Source organism: Prinia subflava, chromosome 17 (assembly GCF_021018805.1).
Source record: "Prinia subflava isolate CZ2003 ecotype Zambia chromosome 17, Cam_Psub_1.2, whole genome shotgun sequence".
Taxonomy (NCBI): Eukaryota; Metazoa; Chordata; class Aves; order Passeriformes; family Cisticolidae; genus Prinia; species Prinia subflava.
The window spans coordinates 15,812,252-15,836,644 of NC_086263.1; the positions used below are offsets into that span (position 1 = coordinate 15,812,252).

General features: G+C 50.0%; 1 protein-coding gene across 6 annotated transcripts in view; it reads left to right on the forward strand.

The window, feature by feature from the left end:
• The first annotated feature begins 7,048 nt into the window (after window positions 1-7,048).
• The window catches only part of TNRC6A (trinucleotide repeat containing adaptor 6A), a 40,459-nt gene continuing 23,114 nt past the window's right edge, over window positions 7,049-24,393 (forward strand). For 3 of the 6 annotated variants that reach the window (XM_063414722.1, XM_063414724.1, XM_063414725.1), the window contains exons 1-6: window positions 7,049-7,230; window positions 8,601-8,648; window positions 10,861-10,896; window positions 17,006-17,096; window positions 17,717-17,738; window positions 23,489-23,821. In XM_063414722.1, the coding sequence (XP_063270792.1) occupies window positions 7,226-7,230; window positions 8,601-8,648; window positions 10,861-10,896; window positions 17,006-17,096; window positions 17,717-17,738; window positions 23,489-23,821 (535 nt within the window). In that variant the 5' untranslated portion in view covers window positions 7,049-7,225. Of the gene's footprint in view, window positions 7,231-8,571; window positions 8,649-10,860; window positions 10,897-17,005; window positions 17,097-17,716; window positions 17,739-23,488; window positions 23,822-24,393 lie in introns of those variants that run through there. The other 3 variants (XM_063414720.1, XM_063414721.1, XM_063414723.1) reach the window with 2 other exon arrangements.

Here is a 24,393-nt window from a genome sequence, read left to right on the forward strand (position 1 = left end):
TGGTCCAGGCTCTCTGCAGGGTTCAGGGCCCTGGTCCTCGCAGTGTCTTTGTCCCAGCCCCGCGGCCCCCGCGGCCCCGGTGCTCCCAGTCCATCCCAGTGCGGGTCCTTCCCTGCCCGGTTTGTCTCCATGGCGACGCGCTCTCCCTGCCGCAGAGCATCCTCGGCTCGCCCCTTCCAGCGCTGCGTTTGTACTCCCAGCCTTTGTCTCCCGCCTGGCGCTGGCAGCCGGCCAGGCCAGGCATCCATTTCAAAGCAGCCTTTGTTTTATCGGTGCCGTGGCTGCTCAGAAATCCCTGGGATTCGGTCAGGGTGAGAACACTGTGTTTCCTCGCTCTCCTCCTTCCCCCACCGAGCGGCTCAGCCGAGCTGGTGTGACCACACGGCCTGGCAGAGGGCAGCAGGGTGGGCTGTGCCAGCGGTCACATATCGGACGGGCAGCAGCAGTGGGGGCAGGCGTTCTCCTCCTCGCCCCCTCCCCAGGCACAGCTGACATCTCCTTGCACAGTCAGATGTGCCATTTTCAGCACAGCCCTGTCCTCGAGGCTTAGGGGCAGCCAGTTCTACTGAACTGAGATGGTAGTTCAGACTGCAGCCCCTGGCAGAGGAAAAGAGTGTTTGAGGTGAACTCGAAGGGCAAGGCTGGGATCCTGCCCGAGCTGACTGCCTGTGCCCCTCTGTGAGTGCCAGGGGCAGGGCAGAGCCAGCTCACTGGGCAGTGCAATCCATTAATTGCAATATCCATCCTTGCTTCCAGGGAGTTCAGGGCTTCAAAGAAGGGATGATGTTACACATCTGCTCAAGTGTGCAAAGACATGCAAAAGTATGTGCAGGTGTATTACTGAGGGTCACTGGGAGAACTGGGAGCACAGGGAGTGCTGGTGTCACTGGGAGAACTGGGAGCACAGGGAGTGCTGGGATCACTGGGAGAGTTGGGAGCACAGGGAGTGCTGGGATCACTGGGAGAGTTGGGAGCACAGGAGTTCTGCTCCCACAGAAGGACCACGGTGGGTGCCAGCTGTGGCTCAGGCACAACAGCAGCCAGAGGAGCCACCCTGGCAGCACTGACATGACTTTGCATGAGGACACGTCCCCACCTGGAGACAGTCCCAGGAGGTAAAAGTGCCAGAGCTCTCACTGTGGTCTGTGGTGCTGCTCAATAAAGTGTGTCCTGGCCCCATTTATTCTCCATAATTAGGAAACTCAGCAGACACATCACTCTCTGAAGCCCAAACCGGAGCATCCTGCTGGCACAGAAAGAACTGGTCTGCGACAGAGCAGGAATTGTTTGTTCCACACCGGTGAGGAGTGCAAAGGAAGCAGGTGGAACCTGTTAATGTGGCACTGTGCTGAGCCAGGGCAGGTGTGAGTGAGGTGATTGATCAGCATTGATTAGGAAGGGCCCCGTGCAGTGGGCACGATGCAGGGCAGAGCCAGGAGCAGGGTGTGCAGCCCCGGGACTGGACAGAGCAGAGCCGGGAGCAGGGTGTGCGGAGCAGGGTGTGCAGCCCCGGGCAGGACAGAGCCGGGGCAGGGCAGAGCAGAGCCGGGAGCAGGGTGTGCAGAGCAGGGTGTGCAGCCCCGAGGCAGGACAGAGCCGGGAGCAGGGTGTGCAGAGCCGGGCGCAGGGTGTGCAGCCCCGGGCAGGGCATAGCCGGGCAGGGCAGAGCCGGGAGCCGGGTGTGCAGAGCCGGGTGTGCAGAGCCGGGGCAGGGCAGAGCAGAGCCGGGAGCAGGGTGTGCAGAGCCGGGAGCAGGGTGTGCAGCCCCGAGGCAGGACAGAGCCGGGAGCAGGGTGTGCAGAGCCGGGAGCAGGGTGTGCAGCCCCGGGGCAGGGCAGAGCCGGGAGCAGGGTGTGCAGCCCCGGGGCAGGGCAGAGCCGGGAGCAGAGTGTGCAGAGCCGGGAGCAGGGTGTGCAGCCCCGGGGCAGGGCAGAGCCGGGAGCAGAGTGTGCAGAGCCGGGAGCAGGGTGTGCAGCCCCGAGGCAGGACAGAGCCGGGAGCAGGGTGTGCAGAGCCGGGGCCGGTGGGGGCTGCAGTCCTGGCCCTTCCTGGGGCTCTGGCATTTTCTCTGGAGAAGCAGCTCACGTTTCTCTCACCAATTCACCAGTCGAGGTTAATCCTGGAGGATGGTGAGCTCTGCCCTGGGTGTAGCTGGGTTGAAGGCAGGGGAAGCTGTTTCCTCAGTGATCATCAGCATTTGCAGGAGGCCACTGCAAATTACTGAGTCTGGAGGGCAGGAACAGGAGGGTAAGCACCTCTCCCTGCATGCATCATCTGTATCTTCTTGCTGGTGGTTTGTAGCTCTGTGGGATCTCCAAAAAATGCCCCACTACTTTCTGAAATTGTATTTTTGGTTAGCAAAATCTGGAAACAAGCTAGAACGAGCCATGGCTGTGGAAGGGAGTCCAGCATGTGCAGAGCCAGCAGACTTCATGTGGGAAAATCAGCTGAGCCTCCCACAAGGCAGGTGATGCCCAGGGTGGCTGGACCCACAGCTCTGGCAGAATCTCGAGGGGACCCTTGGGAGCTGGAGGACACCCCAGCAGCCCCCATGAGGGATTTGGGCTGGGCTGTATTCACTGACACCTGGGCAGGGCTGCAGTAAGCCCACCACTGTGGTTCCCTGTGCAAGTGCAGTGCAGCCCTGTAAATAAATAAAGATTGGATCTTGTCAGTCTCTGGTACTGCACCACTCCAAGCGCAGGGACGCGCGGCTGCTGTAATTGGCTGGATGCAGAGTGAAATCCAGGCTCAGCGATTCCATTTTGCAGTTGGCAGCCTTCCCAAACACAGATCAGGGAATGCAAGTTGGACTGGCTTTAAAACACAGGGAAATCCTTTATCTTTGATAATTTTTTTGCTGATTTAAAGGGTAGGATTAAATCCTCATTTAATAACCCCAAGTGCCTGCTCTGCCCTGCTCTGAGAGTGCTGCCAAGGCGCTAGGGCCCAGAGGAGAGGCGGGGAATTCTCCCCAGCACAGATCTGAGGCTGTTTGCTGCTGCAGCCCCTGAAACCAAACCGACTGTAATCCCCAGTCTCAGCACCGGGTGCTGTTCCTTGGTCTCCAGGTCTGTTTCCAGCTGCTTTCAGGGCTGATTGGAAGGGAAGCCCAACGCTTTCCACTACCAAATTCCAGTGATGTCATTTGTGGGCTTTTCTCCTAATTGAGGATGCTCAGAGCCCAGAGGCTGCTCTCTAACACACAGCCCAGCTGCCTGCAGTGACAGGCTCTGGGGCAGGGATTGTTTTATCAGTAAGTGCTGCCTGTTCAGTACTGTTATATTGATGCCTCTTACCATCACCTGGGCTATTTTTAAATCCTTAAATAAAGCATCTACAATGAGAAAGAAAGGAGCCTCCTTGCAGAGGAACACAGAGCCACCACATTGAGGAGGAGACTGTTTTCCCTTGTCTGTCAAATCAGCTCATTTAGGTTATTTAAGTCCAGAGCAATTTTGAAAACAATCTGTTTTGCCGGTGACAGCGGCTCCGCTCTGTGTAACGATTCTGAATGGAGGAAGGGGCTGTGAGTTATTGACAGCAAATTCTCCACATCCCCAAGCCCCAGCTTCTCCCGAGACAGCCCCAGCTCTGTTTTCCCCAGATGTGAAGCAGAAAGTATTTTCTAACATGTCAGCTTCCTTTGCCTTGAGAGCAAACTGCAGCTGGAGGGGAAGGGCGGAGGGGATGGGAATGCTGAAATGGCGCCAGCTCCTCTTTGACTGTTTTCTCTGCCTCCTGCAGTTTATTCTCTTGCTCTGATGATATGAAAATCCTAATTAAAAAGTGAATGGGGATGTGATGGTGGGAGGACGTGTGTGTGTGCCAGGCTGGCGGGGTGCAGGTGGTGGCTGCTGTTGCTGGGAGAGGGTATTTGGGGATCAGTGCCCAGGAGGGCATGTTTGCCCAGTGGTGAAAGTGTAACCGCTCGGGGCCATCCCTGGCAGCCCCTGAATGCGGGAGGCTTGTTTGCCCTTGAAGAGCTTCTTCCATTATTTGTAATTTCTAATGCTGTGTGTGACCAGAGTGCTGCAGAGCCGTTCAAACCCACATCAGGGAGGACAGCAGTGCCAGGGTGAGCAGGGAGCAGCGTGGCTGCTGGTTCCTCCCTGACTGCCCAGAGTGCTCCTTCCCCTCCAGGAGCACGGGGGTTCCTGGGGACAGGGATCCCATGAGGGAGAGAAGCACTGACACTTTGCAGAGGGGGGTTAAGGATTTATCTGCCCTCCAAGGTGAAAGCAGCTCCCAAGCCAGGTGGTTACAAACATCATTTTAAGCACAGAGGAGTTTTGCCATCTCTTTGCTGGAAGAATCAGAATCTGGGGCCTTAGCAAGGAAGTCCAGAGGTCCAAGCTTCAGAGAGCACCAAGGGACAAGGAACGAACTGAAGAACTGTAGTAGGCAGAAGAGAAGGTCCTCCAGAACCTCAGTTCCCAAATAAATCTACACTCAGCACATATTAAGGCTAAAACCATCTAAAACCACCAAAAGTGGTTAACACCCAAGTGCTGCTTCCAGCCACCCCCCAGCACACTGCTGTGGATGATGGGCTTTTGCAGGGGTGAAGCTCAGTCTGCTGGTTCCTCCCAGAAGAAAACTTCGTGTTTGAGGATTCTTGCATTTCCCTAGTCCATCCAGGAATTCACCAGTTTCATACATGTCAGAACTCAGCTGAGCAGTGCTACCTGTGACGGTGAGAGGTAAGATCATGAGGATGAGAGGCTTTGCTGACGGTGTACAGCCAACTGCAGCACTTTCATGCAGAAAGAAATCCACTGCTGCAACAGTCCAGTTGCTAGGAGCACATGCATAAATAACATTAGAGAACAATCTAAAATAATAAAGAAAGCTGCAGACCTTGACTATGATTTTTATTGACAGTGGCACAACAGAGTTAACAAACTGACATAACAGGAGTACATAATGAATTCATCAGCCTTCCCAACTGAGGACAGACTTAACAGCAGCCCTCCTACACCACGTGTAGTGCCTCCAAAGAGACATGAAACAGGGCTGCTGTGAATGGAACTGTGAGAGAGAGCTGAGTCACACTTCAGGAAATAATGGCTTTCAGTTACACACAATTACATGACAGTCCAAACTTTTTCACATGAAGAAAAATAAACAAGACCAAATTAACTTACAAGTTATTACAAGACACTGAGGAACTGATTCCAAACTGTCACTGTACGGCTGTGCCTGCGCAGCTCACAGCGATCACTCTGCACTACCGAGCCTCTAAGGACACAAATACACTCACTGGCTTCTCTGCACAGTCATAAACCTGGCCTCTCATACTGTAGGCTCTCCTTCAGCTGAAAAACACTGTACTTCATTCATGCTGGCAGAAAGGCAGTGGATGCTGCAGCAGATTTCCAGGGACGATGGCTCATGAGCTCAGGGCATGTGTTTGTCTCACAGAGGAATCAAACAGCATTCCTTTTCTCACCAGCACTGGTAAATGTGGCAAAGGCCAGCTGAAACTGGGCTGGGAAATGCTGGTGCCAATGTGCAGCTGCAGGCAAGGAGAGGGTGAGGACTTGCCCATGCCAACAAAGCCTTGGTTGGGAGTGCTTGTCAGATGCAGAACCAGGCACTGGGAATTCTTGTCCACTCTCAGTTTCGCTTGTTCCTGACATTACTGCTCTCAATGCGTTATCCTGTTCAGTCCTTTGACTGGTTTGATTTTTCTAATTTCTGGGACATTGTTACTGAAGCCTAGTCCAGTAACAGAGTGTGGATCATGTACTCCCCACTCCTCATTTGCTATATTTGAAGTATCTTTGTGTGTTTTGGATTAAGTTCCATATTCACATACATCAACCTCTCACCAAGTTTGCCAGTGCTGGGGACTTTTCTATTTCCTCCCTCAATCCAACAGTCAGTGGAAGGTTAAGAGAAATGTCTGCGTGGTTATTTAGAGATCTTGATCTTGATTTTGATCTGCTAGTTATTGATGCCCCAAGCCTGGCACAGAGCTGGCACAGCAGCAGCACCCTGGGAGAGCTGCCCCAGACAGGGAAAACACGTGTGGGAATGGATTTTGTGTCCATGTGTGCCCTGTCCTGCATCACCGGGGAACGGGTGTGCTCTGCTGAGGGTGCTCGATGAGACAGCGCCCGGAATTCCTGTGCGTGATGGGATAACTAAAGACTACAGTGGTGTGTGAGACATCATCACTGCCCACAGCTCCCCACCAGGAGAGGTGAGGTCATCTCCTCTGCCATGCCACACAGGGAGGACAACAGGACACGGCCTAAAGCTGAGACACAGGAGGTTCACACTGGATATTAGAAAATTTTTTTCACTTTTTGGGTGGTCGGGCTTTGGAAGGCGCTGCCCAGGGAGGTGGTGGGGTCCCCATCCCTGGGAGTGTTTGGGAGGCGTCTGATCTGGCACTGGGTGTAGTTTTGGGGTTGCGGTAGCAGTGCTGGTGGAAGGTTGGATTGGATGATCTTAAAGGTCTCTTCCAACCTTGATCACAGAATAACACAATCTCCTGAGCTGGAAGGGACCGACAGGGATCAGCCAGTCCAACTCCTGGCTGTGCGGAGGACACCCCAAGAATGCCACCCTGGGCATCCCTGGCGTGGTGTCCAAACTCTCCTGGAGCTGTGGCAGCCTCGGGGCCGTGCCCGTTCCCCGGGCAGTGCCAGCACCTCTGGGGAAGCGCCTTCCCTGCTCTGCAGCCCAGCCCCTGCCACCGCCGCAGGCCAAGCGAGGATTCTGTGACTCCGTGACCCAGGCGGGACCCGGCCCGAGGCCCCCGAGCCCCGCAGAGCGCCCCGGGCCGCGCTCGGGGCCCCGCTCCCGCTCCCTGCACGCCGGGGAGCCGCGCTCCCGGTCCCTGCCCCGCTGCCCCCGGGCCGGTCCCGCTCCCCCCGTGCCCCGCTCCCCTCGGGCCGGTCCCGCTCCCCCGTTCCCCGCTCCCTGCCCCGTTCCTCCGTTCCCCTCGTGCCCCGCTGCCCCCGGGCCGGTCCCGCTCCCCCGTTCCCCGCTCCCTGCCCCGCTCCCCCCGCGGGCGCCCCGGAAGCGCGGCCGGGGCGGGTTCGCTTCCTGCGCGCGGGGCGGGCGGCGGCGGCGGCAGGAAATGGCGGCGGAGCTGCGGCTGCAGCTGCCGGGCCCTCCCGCTCCGCAGCGCCGGGCTCAGCCCGCCTAGAGCCGCCGGCCGCGCCGGGCCCGCGCCGCAGCCTCCGGGACGGACTCCGAGCACTTTACATACATGAGGTACCGGGGCGGGCGGCGCCGGGCCGGGCCGGGCCGGGCGGGGAAGGGCCGGGCGGCGGGGGAGCCCCGCGGAGCCGCAGCCCGGGGATCGGGCTCCCCGCGGGAGCGGCGCCGGCGGCGGGGCCCGGAGGGGTCGCGGGGCCCGCCCGGAGCGATGTGTCCCGTTCCCCCGGGCGGGCCGGGCCGGGCCGAGCCCTCCCCAGCCCGGAGTTCGCTCTGCGGGGCCGGCAGCGCCCGCGGCCGCCGGTGCGGCACGGAGCGTCCCGGTGCGGCACGGAGCGTCCCGGTGCGGCACGGAGCGTCCCGGTGCGGCGCCCCAGCCGCGTCCGCGGGCCGAAGTGATGCAGCAGAATTGTTTTCCTTAAAGTCCTTGAGACGGTGAAGTGCGAGGAGGGCACCGGGGATGGGTGTGGGGCCGGGCGGCGCGCAGGGACCGCGCTGGGCGCAGCCGGGGCGGCAGCGCTGGCAGGTGCGGGGCGCAGGGATGGGGCCGGGGCACCCACGGGAGCTCCTGGAGCACCCACGGGAGCCTCGGGGGCACCCACGGGAGCTCCGGGGGAACCCACGGGAGCTCCTGGGGCACACACGGGAGATCTCCTGGGGCACACACGGGGGATCTCCTTGGGGCACACGGGAGATCTCCTGGGGCACACACAGCAGTTCCCGCGGCACACACGGAATCTCCTGGGGCACACACGGGAGATCTCCTGGGGCACACACGGGAGATCTCCTGGGGCACACACAGCAGGTCCTGGGGCACACACAGCAGTTCCCGGGGCACACACGGGAGATCTCCTGGGGCACACGCAGCAGGTCGCGGGGCACATGCAGCAGTTCCCGGGGCACACACGGGATCTCCTGGGGCACACACAGCAGTTCCCGGGGCACACACGGGACATCTCCTGGGGCACACACAGCAGTTCCCGGGGCACACACGGGACATCTCCTGGGGCACACACAGCAGTTCCCGGGGCACACACGGGATCTCCTGGGGCACACACAGCAGGTCTTGGGGCACACACGGGAGATCTCCTGGGGCACACACAGCAGGTCTTGGGGCACACACGGGAGATCTCCTGGGGCACACGCAGCAGCTCCCGGGGCACACACGGGATCTCCTGGGGCACACACAGCAGGTCGCGGGGCACACGCAGCAGCTCCCGGGGCACACGGGGCTGGCAGATGCGGCTCCAGCCCGCTCCCCTGGCCGTCCCTGGGGACCCCCACCCCCGATCCCCGGGCGATCTCTGCTCTCCCCCTTCCCCCTGACCAACCCCACCTGGAGCTCCCTGTGCAGCCTGACCCGCACCGGTTTTATTTTCGTGCTGCATTGCTGTTGACATGGAAACCAATGCCACTTTCTGTTCCAGAGAATTGGAAGCTAAAGCTACCAAAGAAGTCGAAAGAAAACTAAGCAGGTAAGAGACTCATTTAAATTCCCTCCCACAGTTTAGACGGAAAGGTGGCCTAGGGCTGGGAATAGTTGTGGGCTTTATCGGGAGCTTTAATCTCTTGTTAATTGTAAGGATAAAAAAACCCTCTGAATTTGAAAGCGTTCTGTAATGCACGGAGAAATGTCTGCAAGTTTAGGTAGTTCCGTAGACTATACATCTTTTTTTTTGTGTGTGTGTGTAACAGCTTCAGATGTTTAATACAGTTTCTTTAATAGGGGAGGTTTTTGAAGAGAAAAATAACTTTTCCACACTAAGTTCTAGTACCCAACAATAAGTGAAAAATGAATCAAGGGTTTGGGGTTTTTTTATACAATTCAGCCAAATATTGTTTGGAGGCAAGACAGTTGTGGCAAGCACTGGAATAAACTCTGTGTTGCCGTGTAACTGCTGGCTCTGGCTCTTTTGCCATGAAGAGTTAGCTGGTGAATTTCCTGTTTACGTGTAGATTTTAGAATGAGAACTTAACAGAATGGGCTCAGGAGTTAACTCCTTAACTCGGCGGTTCAGAGTGATGCTGAACTAAGAATTCTGTGCCATAACGTGTATCACTTTGGTATTTAAGTAGTTTCTTCTGCACCGTTTGGTTTTGGTCAGGTGACTTTCCTGCAAGTATCTGCTCTATTGGTTACATTCTTTGTTTTCAGCTTCTGTCCTACTTCCTTTTCGGGTTCTTTTTCAGTTAGACCTTTAAAGGCCTTTTGCTAGTGATCTGCTAAAGGGATTTCCACTGGGGCCATTTGAAATGTGCCTAAACCCTGAGTATAGCTGATAGAATCTCAGGTTTGGTACCCTGCTTTTTTCCTTCTTTCCTGTGCCTGAGCAGTCTCCAGCTTCCAGGCTGAGCTACGACTGTACTGTGAAAACTGCTTTGCTTCCCCCTGCTCTCAGTGCGTGTCTTCCTTTCTTTTCTTTTTTCTTTTTGGTAGTGCACTTAAGTGTGAATGATTTTTCCCAGGTTGTTGTTGAAATACAGGGAATAACTGGGGTACATGGGAGCCTGTGAGATACCTTTGGCACATTGCTGTTAACCCGTCGGTGTTCAGGGACTCGCTGCGTTTGTGATGCCAGAAGTGATTTCAGAACTGTTATTCAGAGTGACAGAGTGCTAAGTTCAGAGCAGGACTTGGTGCCAGACTTTGTAAGTCAGGAGATCTTCACATTTTTATGACCTTAGCAGAGATCTTGTCATGCTGGCAGGCAGTGCCAAGAGTGAGAAGTGGTGAAAGAAAACTACAGAACTTCCAAAATTCAGTGCTTGGAGAGTAAATTCTGCTATGGAACGGGTCCCCATGCCTCTCTGACCCAGAGGAGTATGTTTTATTCATTTAAAAGATTCAGAGCTGGTTTGAAGTTCACATTAATGCCCCAGCTGGTTTATGTTTAGCCAGGGAGCTCTCGCTGTGTGAGCACACAGCTGATAAACCATGGCATGCCTGCACTGGATAGACCTGATGAATTGTTTTACTGGGGTAGAGCTCAGCAGATAGCCCTCGTTCTTCCTCCAGTGTCATTATTTACAGTCTTATTAAATTTGCAGTGACCCAGTCGAACTGTAAAAGAGCAAATATCCTTTCCTGGGAAGTTACATAGACCTGTGCTAGAGTTTATGTTAATCTCAGATTTCACAGTCTGCATGTAGACTGTGAACTCCACGGGATGTTGGCTTTGCTTTGTGTGTGTTCTAAAGTCACTTCTGGAGTTTATGCTTATAAATTAATGGGTAGCAAATACACTTTTTAATCTTACTGGGAATATTGGCCTAGAGTGAGTTTATGATAAGTATTACAGCTTTCAGTGCAGCTTGCTTATCCAGTTGGAGCAATTCCTGTTTTACACTCAGGATTAGCATTTGGTTTGTCTGCCCTTTTGGAAAAGAACCTTCATTTGGTCTGTGTTCTCTCTAAAATCCATCCATGCCTGGTGCTGTGCAAATATTGCTGGTCTCAAAAATAAGCTTAGTGCATGACTTGCGAAAGTGATTCAAAGAAATCCATGGCACGCTCTGTTGTGGCATCATGTTACAAGTGAAATGTCACCTGATCAGCCACAACAAGAGCTGTCTGCTGTTAACTGGGGAATTCTAAGAGTGAATTTGGTTTAAAATCAGGACTGCTAAAAATCACCATTTAGTTCTTCTGATTTAAGCAATAACTTTTCAATTCTGTTTGGTAAACAGGGCTTTCCTGCCTCATTTATGTGGAACTGAGAGAAGGTAAATATCTGGATGTGTTGACAATCATTTTCCAAACCCAGGGGTTAGACTGTTGCTTCACAAGCATGCAAACCATAGGGAGGAGTCTCCATTGCTTCCATCCACCTGTGATTCTGCCCACCCTGGTTGCAGACTGGCCATGTTTTGGGAGAGCAAACTTCTCACCTCTAGATTTCATCCATGTATTCTGTAAAGTTACTACTGTACAATTGATTTTTACACTTTCATGTAATAATAACCACCATATTTCTGTGATATTTTTCTTATCTGCTGCAGGGAAAACATAGAGCTGGCCCAATGGTAGAGACATATAAAACCAGGGAGAAATGTAGTTGTTTCTGTTGATGTGTAAGCATTTGATTTTCTGTCGGGGTTCTGGGGGTGGGTCTTTTTCCTGACAAACTTCTTATGGAGGGATATCTGCTGTATAATGGGAAGAGTTTACTGCAGAGAAAACATTCTGCTCATGCTTTCAAGACCTTTACAGATGCTTGGGTAAAGTGACAGCTCCCTTTTTCCTGCACAGACACCTTCTGGGGCAGGAGGATTCCAGGGGGTCCCTGTGAGGTCCCTGTGGTGTTTGCAGCAGGGTCTCTGCAGCAGCCTGGAGTGGGGCAGAGCTGATGCTGGGCTCGAGCAGTTGATTATGGAGGAGCAGTTTAATCTGCCTTCCTCGGTTCCTCCTTTGGTACAGGAAGATAGGGATTGTTTATGGCTGCTGCTGGAGTCTTGTGTAGCTGGATGATAAACTTCTGGGAAAGAGATCTGTCTTTTGTCTGCTTATGTAGCAGTGAACGTCTTGGATGAAGCTCAAGGGCAGAGCTAACACAAATATTCCAGAATTGTGGTCCATTTGTAGTCCCTGTGTTTGGGAGCATCATTCTGATGAGCCAGCTTCTGTATGAGGGGAATGGGAAACCTGAGTGGATTCCAGGTAATTGGCAGTGGCAGACGTGGCAGGTAGAATTCTGTCACTTCACTTTTAGGGTGGTAATTTAAAGACTGAGGTATTTAAAAGCGAAAAAGAAAGTAGCTGATACACGTTTACTAATTAATTATTCATTGAAGTATTTTTTTCCCAGTTTGTAGCTTGGCAGCACCTCTCCTCTGTTAATAGCTGGAAAGAACACACACACACACGTCTGGAAATGAGTGGGTTTATTTTGTTCTCACTGCCTGAGGCTCTCAGTGCTCCCAGGAACACGCTGGGTGGGTTCAGGTGCCAGAGCGTTTCCATCTGAGGCATTGGCAGGGTTTGTTGGGATTGTTTGGTTAACTTCAAAGTGCTGATGTCTGTTCCATAAACTCCTTTGGTGCAGTGTGCTGTTTTGTGGATGGCATCAGTAGAGGAGTTGTAGGATCCCATTCTAATCAAAATATACATTTTATAATTGATTTTTGTAGAATGCTGGTGAGTAGGAAAGCTAGCTGTTGGTTTTTACAGAACCTGAGAAATAATTTTCATTGGCAATTTAATGTAATTGTGTCATTTCAAAAAACAGAAAGATGAGGGAACTTGTAGGTCAGAACACAGAAGATTTTTATCAGTCTCAGCAACATTGGAAAATCTGTAGAAGATCAGCTGAGGTTGAACACGTGGTGCTGTCTTTGCAGAATTGTTAAAGATCTTTCAATCCCTGATACTTACCTGTAGCTACCTGGCAGTGTTCCACCTGTAGCACTGCAAGTTAATTTATAACTAGAAGAGCAAACAGTAGAAAGGATTTATTTATTTATTTTTCAAAAATAGTTTTAGTATGTCCATCACTTGAAATTTTACATTGGTTTTGAGACTGCTGTGTATAATCAATTCTAATTCTTACTTGGACATTTGCTCCACACCTCTGTTCATCCCTGCAGTGATGGGGGGCTCCTGGTTCTTGTCACTCTCATTTCCTGAGTGTGGAGATAGAATTTTGGTTTCATTGTGGTGAAACATGTTGCCCTTTGATATATGGTAACAGCAAAGATAGCAAAGCTGCACAAACCTTAATTACTGCATCCTCAGCCTGTGTGCCAGGGGAAATGTGAGTGAACTTGATTTTGCTCTTCTGCAACATAAGAATAAAGGTTAAGTCTATTTCAGCTCAGGTATTTTTACAATGCTGAGGTGGAGCTTTAGAAATTAAAGATTAATAGTACTCTTTTTTTCAGTAAGTAAAGTAATAAGTGAAGCATGTTTTGATACAAATATTACCTGAAATGTTTGCAGTTTGAGCATGACAGCTTTTTTCACCAAATCAGGCCATACAAAAATAAAATGCCTTGTAGTGTCTTGATAACCTGTCTTAGAAGACTAAAAAGTTGGCCTTGTTTGTTTTGGTTTTTTTAACAGCTTAATTGAGGAAAACATTTTAGTAGTTTGTTGGGTTTTTTCCCCCCGTATACAAAGAGGAATTGTGCTGGCATACACAATTGGAACAAAAATTTACTATTAAATAAATAACGGCAAATATTTATCTGCCCCTCGGTCTGCCTAAATTTATACAGATAACAGCAGCTTCTCCTTGCCCATCTCCAGAGCCATCAAATGTGCAGTCTCTCCTGAGATCAAGATCCATTTTCATTTTGCCTCACTTGAAAATAAAGCACCTTTCAAGTTAAGCTGTTCAAACCAGAGGCCTTTGTTCTGTCTCCGATGTGGATTTCCTATTGCCAGGGTGTTTTATTTTCACTTAATCTAAATTGGAAAATATGGTTTGTGTTTCTGCTAAGGCCATTTAACCTTGAGCAGGCTAATCCTGTTCCTCAGGAGGAGGAGGACCCTGCCTGTGTGTTCTGGTGAGAGTTGGTGTCTGACAGAGGAATCTCAAGACCTGTTTATAAATTCTTGTTATCAGTCGGAATGCTCGCTCCGTGCTTTCCTGGCCCTTGGCAGCCCCGTGAACACTTTGGCCACTCAAGGCTGGGGGGTGAAGTGTCCCAGGTGCAGGGAAAGCCCAGCAAGGGAGTTTGTTCATTTTGTGGCTTTGTGTTGTTCCCACGAGGGCGGGTTCCCACGGTGGCTCCCGTGCTGATATTCCTGTGTGTGCTGTGCTGTGGAGGAGCCTGGAGCTGCTGCTGGTTTGTGCTCAGGAGCAGGAGCTGCTAGTGCCAGGTGAGACAGGGAAATGCAGGAGCTGTCAGTGCCAGGTGAGACAGGGGAAATGCAGGAGCTGCTAGTGCCAGGTGAGACAGGGAAATGCAGGAGCTGTTAGTCCTGGTGAGACAGGGGAAATGCAGGAGCTGTCAGTGCCAGGTGAGACAGGGAAATGCAGGAGCTCTCAGTGCCAGGTGAGACAGGGGAAATGCAGGAGCTGTCAGTGCCAGGTGAGACAGGGAAATGCAGGAGCTGTCAGTGCCAGGTGAGACAGGGGAAATGCAGGAGCTGTCAGTGCCAGGTGAGACAGGGGAAATGCAGGAGCTGTCAGTGCCAGGTGAGACAGGGGAAATGCAGGAGCTGCTAGTGCCAGGTGAGACAGGGGAAATGCAGGAGCTGTCAGTGCCAGGTGAGACAGGGGAAATGCAGGAGCTGCTAGTGCCAGGTGAGACAGGGGAAATGCAGGAGCTGTCAGTGCCAGGTGAGACAGGGAAATGCAGGAGCTGTCAGTGCCAGGTGAGACAGGGAAATGCAGGAGCTGTCAGTGCCAGGTGAGACAGGGGAAATGCCACGTTCCTTCTGTTCTCAAGGAGCAGTGTCAGGAATGGAGCGTGTTTGTTGTGTGTTCTAACAGAGCCTGGAGTCAGAGGCCTCCATCCCACCCTTTGCTGTCTGGTGAGAGGGCCGTGGATTTGTGTGTTGGAAAGAGTAAAGGAGATTCAGGTTCCAGCTGTCAGAAATGGAAATACAGCTGTGCTGTGTGAGACTGATAATTAACAGGCAAATGGGAATTTTTGTCTCAGGCCTGTCTTACTTGAAGGGTTAAGTTTTCACGGAAGGGCAGGGACAGGAAGGGCTTTGCTGCTGCTGCTTAGTTGTACCAGTTGGGTTAGTTTTGCTCTGAGATTTGGTGTTACAGGGGTAATTAATACTCTTAAAAACTTACAATGAAATATAGGTTGATGTTTTTCATCTAAGGAATACCTAGACTCCTGTTCCTAATCATAGGAGGGTTTTACATCTTCTAAGCTAGTTTTGTAATCTAAAATCTGTTTGTCTTAGAAAGATAAAAATTCAATGAACACAATGTCAGAATTTAGGAGTTCTGTTCTTGCTGTGTGAAAAAACCCAACGATGCTATGGTAGAATATTCCAGGGGTATTGGTATGTTAGTTGTTAGCATCTGTATTCCCAAAATGAAATGTAATTGTGTTGATTTGACTGCAGCAGGATTGATGAGGTGGTTTTTTTTTCCTGTGGAAATACTATTTTGCATTCTGCTTGCTCTTGAACGTGCTACAGCTTTCTTCTAAAAGCAGAGTGATTTTTCAGTTAATGCAGTTTTGGCATGTGAGACTGAAATTTGTTATACAAAGCAAGTGCTGGTGGCTGTGTTAACTCCTAGAGCTCTGCTCAGGTTATTACAGAAGCTGTAGCTCGGCTGTAGCCCCAGCAGGCAGGCAGAGGTGAGGCCCAGCCCAGGTGAGCTCCAAGGAGCAAACCCCTGGTTCTGCTCTGAGGGGAAGGAGCAGTGCCTGCACTGGGGATCGTGTCAGGACAGAGCTGGCATCCACAGGAACTGTTCCCTATTTTTCTCCAGTTCAAATTCCCTGTTAAAATTTGGACTGTCCCAAATTAACCCAAACTGAGGGTCAGTATCACCACCATCCCTGTGGTTCCAAATGCTCAGGGTGTGACAGCGAGGGGCAAAGCTGGCTGAAGTGTCACCTCTGTGGAGCACGGATGTCACCACGGGTTAATCATCACCTCACATTTGCACAGGAGCAAAGATTGCTCTAAATGAAACTGGCCAGCTGGAATTGTTCCTGTAGTCAGGTGTCTGACCTCTTAGTTGTCTGTGAAGTCATTTTTGAGACCTAATTGTAAATGTAAGATTGCTTTGCAGTGAGCCTGTCCTCGGTGGGCCTTGCAGCTTGATGGGGCTCTGATAAAATGCAAACCAGCCACATTGTGTTTGATGGGTTGTGATTCCTCTGGCAGTGCAGGGAAGGTCTCAGAAATAACACTTTTCAATTATTTTGCATACCTTAGCACATCAGAAGCTGTTCTTTCTTAGAAGAAGTAACTAATGCTTGTTTTCTGTTATTAGAAAAATCTTAGAAGCCAGAATTTGGTCAGTGGAAGCTAATGCCTGCACTTGCTTGAAAGGGACTTGAGCTGAGTTAAAAGTAGAATTAACTGGTTATTTATATATCTAAAAAAGTAATGGAAGTTTTAGTACCTGTGGACTATCTTGTGGTTTAGTACATTCAATTTGCATTGCTTCTGACAGACATCTAACTATCTTATTTAAAACCGGAGGTTTATGGGTAGTTTGTGGTGAAAAAGGAGCCAGCTCAGTGTTTTGAGGCAGACCCAAACCATGTAGTCACTGCCCCATATTGACATTGTTGGTTCTTTTTCTCCAAAAAACTTTACAAGGCTGTTTTTAAGCAGCATGAGCTGGACAGTGCTGTTCCTGCTCAGCCTTGGCTTGAGCAGACGTTAATTAACCTCCCAAGTTTTGGTTTCACTTTTGACAAGTTCTGGTTTTGTTTCTGGGTGGGGGAGCTCTGAAGTGCCCTGCTGGTGCCAGCTGTGCCCCTGCCCACGCTCGGCTGTTCCTGGCAGAGGGGCTCTGGGAGGGGGAGTGGGGCAGATGCAGGCTGTGTGTGGCTCAGGCTGTGTGCAGGAGCTCCAGGCTGGCATGTGCCAGAGCTCAGGCACACCAGTTTAGGGAGAGATTAAATATCATCTGAATCTGCTGCCTTTTGAACCAAATTCAAGTCTAAGTCTTCATTATAAGCTTTGGAAGAAGGAACTCCTTACATGTAGCTTGACACCACATCTGTGCCTGGAGTCCTGTCGCTGGTGGCTTGCACGGAGGGACTGTCCCTGTAGAAATAGGATCCAATTAGAAGCAAAATTCCCCAGCTCCTTTTGTGTCACTGTGAAATAATTGTTCTAAAATGAATCTAAGTGTGTACAGATTGTATTTTGGGAGAGTTAATTACAAACTGTGTGGTTCAGGGATTTAGTGCAAGAAGAGGAAGAACAGTTGATGGAAGAAAGGAAAAAGAGAAAAGAAGACAAGAAAAAGAAGGAAGCTGCTCAAAAAAAGGTATGTGGAGCACTGAGAATAAACCCCTGTGCTCGTTTCTTCACAAGTAAAAACAACTGTTTTCTTGTTAATTTAATGTTTTAAATTTAAATGTACTTTAATGTAAATTTAAATGTCAATTATTTGGAGGTAACTGACATGTTGAACATTGTAATTGCCTCTTTGTAGTTTCTTAATGTCCTAGGGTGACTTTACAATGCTGGATCTTGCAAATGAAAGACTCGAAGCTTTGGCATTTGCTCTTTTACTCTTTTCCGTTTCCAGGTCACTCCCCCTTCCCTGCCCTGTTCTGCAATAAAAGTGGTGGCAGCTCTTTGCTTCCAGGCACAGTTTTTAACTCACTTAAAACATCTTAATTTGCAAGTTTAATTCAGTCTGTTTCATGTAGTTATCTTTCAAATTAATTTTGTCTTCTATAACATTTAAACAGCTTTTTAAACATAAGGAATAATAGGCCTGGGCTGGTTAGAGAGAGGCTTCTGAAGTAGATAATTAAATAACTTGAAACCATTTGAAAAGAGGAAAGTCAAAAGCTAATGTTGCTTTATGAAGTGGCACGTGTACATGTGGTTTCTCTCTTATCTGCACAAATCACTGACACTTCTTTTTTCTTGTTCTAGGCCATTGAACAAAAAATCAAAGGTAAGTTACTTTACAGTTAGTTTTACTCTGTGTATTATTTCTGAGGTTTTAAAAATGTTGAATCAAACGTGTCACCTGAAATCTCCTCCCAGAAGTGACAGATGGGACCCTTGAGGCTTCAGGTGCACTTTTTCAAAGTGACCACAGAAGTCTAGAGGAGTAACAGCAAAGGGTTTATCCAGGGTTTGAGTTTGAATCCAGGCTAAGGGTTGGTTTTCTTGGGTACACTCCTGCCATAAGGCTCTAGGATAATAGACCAGATTTAAAGAATTACGAAAATGTCTGGGTTTATTCTGAAGTGATAAAAAGCATGTCTGAAAAGACAGTGAAGAAGGAAAATGATGGAATACTTTGCTGTGTAATAATGAGCACTTGGAGTGCCCGTTTGACCCGTGTGCCTGGGCTGCACTGGCATCACATCAGGGCTGAGGCTGCTCAAGCAAATGCCTAAAAATAGCATGAACCAGGAGGGCAGGGATTCTGCTGGGGAGGCTACCCAGTGGGGATCTTCACATGGAATGAAAATGTCTTTCCTCTGAAGGACAGAGTAATTAAATTTTTTTTTTTTTTTCTGCTTTGAGGCTTAACGTTCACGGATGGAAGTGTTAAGTTCCACCTTAATTATGTTATTATTTAAAGGGTATTTCATAAAGTTCAGCAGGAATTTAGAGTTGTCAGAGACATAAACTGGCAGTGTTGTGGAATAAAAGACATCCTGACATGCAGATACACAACTTTATGCTACAGTTTCTATAGGAACAAAATGCCAAGCTTGTGTTGCACATGGCTCTTGCCTTGTTTCACCAGTTTTGCCTCCTTGTATTCAGGATGCAAATTAATGTTTCATTAGTTTCCAAGTTTCCATCACGTTAATGTCTTAAATAATTTATTCTGTGCATGAGCTGAAGATAAAATACAAGAGTATAGGATCTCTAAATAATTCAGAATTATGTGCCTCTTTCAGAAAATAAGCTGGTTAAGTGCTGGGGGTGGGAAGGGAGGGTATTTCTTGGTTTTGAGTGTAGTTTGGACAGCTCCAACCTGTTGTTTTAGCTAAGGAGGAAATGCTGTTGTACCAGCTGAAGCAGCTCCCAGTGTTCATGTAAAGTGACAAGAGCCTTCCAAGGAAATTCGTGGAGCTGGGGGTTTTCCTGTCAGAGTTGGGGATGAAAGTAATGAAAAAGATGCTAACAGTGTTTAATGTAACAATGTTTCTGGTACCAGCAGCATTTTAATCCCATAGTATTGCAGTTAAAACTGCACCTACGGCATCGCTGTGGATTTCAGGGATTCTGCCCTCCGGGTTAGATCCAGCTGGTTTTGTTAAAGGAGGGAAGAGGTGGGTGGGAGCGTCAGAGGCGGGTCTATGAGTTAGTTGCTAAGTGGAAAGTTTATCTGTTTGTGCAGCAGCTGGCACATCATGTGCCTTCCCAGTGCTCTTGTACCGGGTATTTTAGGAAAAAATAAGTATAGTTGGAGTTCCTATTTGTTGGAAGTACTTTAGAATCGTCCATTGTGATGTTCCTTCTAGCATGGCAAAGTATGTCCTTTTGCTGTGTTTGAAGTCAGTGCTGTCAGAGACAGACGAGTCAATCCATTTATCCCGAATTTCCTCCGAAGCAGAGCTCTGCTGATGGCAGTGCCGATGGACCCACACTGAAGGGAAGCTCTTGGGGAGGAAGGCTGGGCTGGCTCTGCAGGGCTCTGCAGGGTGGGGGCTCGGTGGGGCTGGCTTGCCCCTGGCACACAGCTGAGTGTCTCGATGTGCAGTCACTGGTGAGACCTCCCGGAGCTGGGGGGGCTCAGGGAGCAGCGAGAGAGCGCCACTTTCACTGCAGAGCAGAGCAAACTGCATTGCCCACTGAAACGGAAAGTGCTCTAAAAATAGCTGGGTGTGGAATTGAAATCTTTGACTCATATTTCCCACCTTGGAAACTTCTTATGCTTGTTCTTCTCCGCGAAGCGGAATGGCCCGGCTGCACAAACCCGGGCTTTGTCGGGGTTCTCGCTTGCCTGGCCGTGCTTTTCGCGGTTGGAGAAGCTCTCCCGCTGTCTCCCGAGCCTGGGGGCGGCGGGCAGGGCGCGGGGACGGGGCTGCGCCCCGCGGGCAGGGCGCGCTCGCCTCCGTGCGGGCCTGCAGGGGTTAAAGCCTTGGCAAACACGGAGATATTTTCCAGAGCAGCTCACAGCTGCGGCCATTTTTCCACCACGAAAATTCTAGCACTGCATCTTCCGTGTGTGATCCCGAGAGCGCGGGGTTGGTGTGCGCCCCCGGCCCTGCCCGCCCCGGCCATGCCCGCCCCGGCCCCGGCGGGGAGCGCGGCCCGGCCAGCCCGGCGCTGCTCTTTGTGCGGGTCCGCCGAGCCCTGGAGCTCCCTGCGCTGCTCCGCTGCGAGGGAGAAACTGCTTTCCATCTGCATTAAAGTTACTCAAGCAGCTGCCATTTTTTATTGGAGGGGGAGCGCGAGTGGCCGGGCCCCTGCTCCAGGAGGAGCTGGCAGCAGCTCCAGGAGCAGTAAAATGACACCATGCTTCTCCTCCATTTTCTAATGAAATCTGCAGAGTGGGAGAGCAACACAAGTTGGAAGCGTCTTTCTTTGGAATCTCTCTGTAAACTGTAACTCCACCATCCCCTGCTCTGAGGGTTTGCAGCAGGTTTGTTCTTTACGAAAATCTGTCATTTTTAATACTAGTTTCTGTAAACTTGCTGTTGCTAGTCAATTAGCTGTGATAAGCTGTACGTCTGTTAATATTGTCTTTCTGCCTTAATACAATTCAAAATAAAATATTGGTGTGTAGCTTTTATTTAATAAACTTTTATTAACAAGCAACTTGTTTAGAGCAAATTAACAAATTAAAATAACGATTTAAGGGTACTGGAATTCCTAGTAGCCATGTTGGAATATTAATGTGTTATTTTAGCCTTCCGAGAAGTTGTGAAGCAGAAAATGTTGTACAGGGTGAATTTTATAGCTTAAAACTTACTCTGTGGTTCTGAGGGAAGCAAAGGCAAGGGAATTCTGTTGCACTTTGGATAATTTCAGTGGAAAATTAGCATATAATTGCGAGCTTTGCATAGTCTATAGCCTAGCCCTGGGACCTGGCAAATGTGTTATACAGTTTGCTGATATCATAGTAGGTAGAATTGCTATATTTGCTAAGGAAACAAATGCTTAGAATATATGTGAAATATAATATTCTTAAGCTGTTAGAGAAGTGCTGTGCCTTGGGGCTGGCTGGGCAGCGAGTACCTTGTTTATTTGTTCACTCCTTGATAGTCAGAAGTGATTCGAGCTCCTGTAGGTCCACTGGGGTCTGTTCTAACACACTGGGTCTTTAAGTAGCTTTAATTAGGAAAGTAAAGTGTTAGGGCTGCCCTGGGCATGCTGTTGGCAGCTCTGTCTGGGTGTCCAGGGAATGTCGGAAGGAAATTATTTCACTTTAGCCCAGAGGAGCAGTGGTGCAGGAGTGGAAGGGAGAATCAGTGACCGTGTTAGCGGGTGCTGGTGTCGGATTAAAATCTCTTCAAGCGAGGTGTGTTTGTGCTTTCTGCTAAAGGTGGCAGTGGAAGAGGAAGAGCTGGCACAGCGTGTGCCAGAGGCTGAGGCAGTGTGCGTGTCCCTGCGTGGGGCTGTGGCCCCTGCACTGCTCTGATGGCTGCAGGGAGGGTTCTGGGTGCCCCTCTCAGCTCAGCTCCAGGCTCTGCAGGGCACTCTTGGACTCAGCTGGGCAGGGGACACAGGAGAGCACCAGAACGTGTGCTTTGGAACTGGCTGCACAGGCTGTGGAGTGTGCACAAATGTGTTCTCATTTCAGAGCTTGTCGCAGTACCTGGACTACAGAAAAGCACAAAGTCCTTCCACATTAAATTGTCAACAAATTCTCAGCAATTTGCTTAAATAGCACCTCTCCCCCCTTCAAAGCTTAGTCACTCTCAGTTACTTTATTTATAATGCAAGAAATTTGAGAAACACCAAATGAAATAGATTTGTTTGTTATTATTTCCTGTTTGTGGAAATAGGAAATAATGGCTTCTGGTTTTGAATAATGGTTTTGAACCAGAAGTCAGAATCACAATTTGTTGTCTCATTATGTGCATCAAAATATTTTGCAAGGAATCAGTTGCCTTCCCTTAATATAGGGAACAGCTTAAATTGAGGAAATCTGAAGTGGTGGTTGTGATCTTTATCAACTTCCCAGTTTATCTAATAGCTTTTCAATACCTTCTGTTCCCTGTACTCTATACAATAAATGGAGTTGTGTCCTGGCCCTTCCTCTCCGTAGTTCTGTCCCTCTCCTGTCAGCTGGGACAGCTGGGTCCCTGCTGTGCCCGAGAGGGAGCTGGGGGCCCTGGGAGGGGCAGCTGAAGTTGGGTGTCCTCACCCTGACACCTCTGCCCTCCTGTCTGTCAAACAAGGAGGTCTCCAGAGCTTTTCTTTTCTGCTTCTCTTAAGCAGCTAAAATGCAATATGCCATTAAAACATAACTCAGATGCTGATTTTTCAGTGATTTTTTTATTCTAAAGGCTTCTATTTCATGTTCTTTAGAATATGTAAAGTAAAAATAAACAGAAATTATAAGTAGCACTGACAACATTCAAATTGATTCCTTAAACAAAAGCTTGAGTTTGTTTTTATTTTTTGTTGTATTCCCATGACTCAGTTCCTGAAAGTGAATGATAAAATAGTCTTTAAACATATTTAAAAGATTTTAAAAGCCCCTGAAAACTACATGCTCCGTTGTGTAGTAACATTATTCCTGGTCCTGAGGGAGGTCATGGTCGAGTACTGAGCTGTCTTGGGAAGTTGCACAATAAATATTGGGACACTTTATGGATATCTCATCTGAGGAATTTGGAGAGCACATTAACATATCCATACTGTGAGGGAGGGGCAGAGCTCCCCTGGAGCTGGGAGGTGGCAGAGTCCCCGAGCAGGAGCTGAGAGTCCCTCCCTGCCTGGTGCCCCGAGTGCCTCCCTGTCCTGGGTGCACTGGGGCTGGGGGGTTTGGTGTGTCCCCTGTCACCTCTGCCTGTGATCTGACCTTCCCCTGGCCTTGCTGGGGCCGTGCTGTCGGGACTGAGATAATTTGGAGCTGCAGTTGCCCATTTGGCATTTCCCCAGTGCCAGCAGTGTCCTGCCGGGCTGCGTGCAGCGTTCCTGTGCTGGCAGCCAGCCCTGCTGGCAGCAGGCACTGGAGGGCAGGAATAACTTTCCCTTTGGATGATGGGCTCATTAAAGCTGGGAATAACTTTAACTTTCCCTTTGGATGATGGGCTCGTTGAAGCAGGGAATCCTTAGCCACACGGCCTGTAGGTCCTGTTTTCCCCTTGTTCTTTTTGGGCCAGGCCAGAGCAGTTTTCTACATGTAATACTTAAATGGGAAACTTAATTTTTTAATACTTAAACATTTTCTAAAAAAAGGTTAAATGTCAAAATAAACTGCACAGTGCTGATTTGTTGGCAAAAGGCTGTAGAAAGCTGGTTAGCAGTAGCACACTGTAACTGAGATAACTTGGACAGGAGTGATAGTAAGGCATATTCTGCTTCCAGATCTGTGCCATGAAAATGTGTGATTGAGGGATAACAGAGCTTTTTCTCAGGGATGAGTTACAGCTTGAATCAGAAGAAATGCTGCCACTACTTCATATATAAACACCTCTAATAATATTGACTTAGTCTTCAATTTTTAAAGTTGCTGTTCACGTGAGTAACTTTGTCCCACTTTCTTTTTCCTGGGGGTGGGGGTAGTGCCAGAACAAACCAAGACAAGTGCAAGCCAGCCCCAGCCTGTCACCTCCAGCGGCACTTCCACAGGAACCAGCACTACTAATAATGCCAAGCGGGCCCCAGCCAGCAGCCAGCAGCAGCCCTTGCCTCGATACCCTCCTCGGGAAGTACCACCGCGATTCCGACACCAGGAACAGAAACAGCTTCTGAAACGGGGGCAGCAGTTACCTGGGATAGCTGCAAACCTGGGATCCGCGCCCAAGGTGTTGAACGGCCAGTCAGGAGGCAGCACTGGCACCAATAACCAGCCCGTGACCAACGGAGAAGTGCCCAACAGCAGCAAAAAACAGCCAGGTGAGGGCAGGTACCTTGTTCTCCTCTAGCTGAAATCGAGTCGCTTAAATTCAGTTACCAGGAGAATATTTCAGCCAGCGTTATTTAAACTTCCTTTCCTGTGTCAGAGGTTGACAGTGAAGTTGCAGGATGGTTCTGGCCTCTCTGGGCAGGGTCCCCACTGCAGCTTCAGCCCTTGTCTCAGTGGCTTGTTGTTGGCAGCAGTGAGTGGCACAGGGCAGGGTTGCAGCAGTGGGGATTCCAGGGTGGATTCCTGGCCTCTGCTGTGCTGCACGTTTCCAGTCTTTGCACATTGTCAGTCCTCAGCACTGGTCCAAGCATGGGCATGGCACAAAGCTCCTTGGTTGTTTTGTCCAGTTTTGGTAGACACATCCCATAAGGAAGGGTCTTTAGGGTCTGCCCCAGAGATGGGCTGATCCCACAGCCTGGGCAGCAGGACAGGGGAATTCTGTCCCACTCAGGTGAGAGCCCTCCTGCAGGGCTGCCTGGGACAGTGGGAGGTGTCCCTGCCACGGCAGGGGAACTGAGTGGTGTTCAAAGCCCCTTCAGCACATTTCTTTATGTGATTCTGA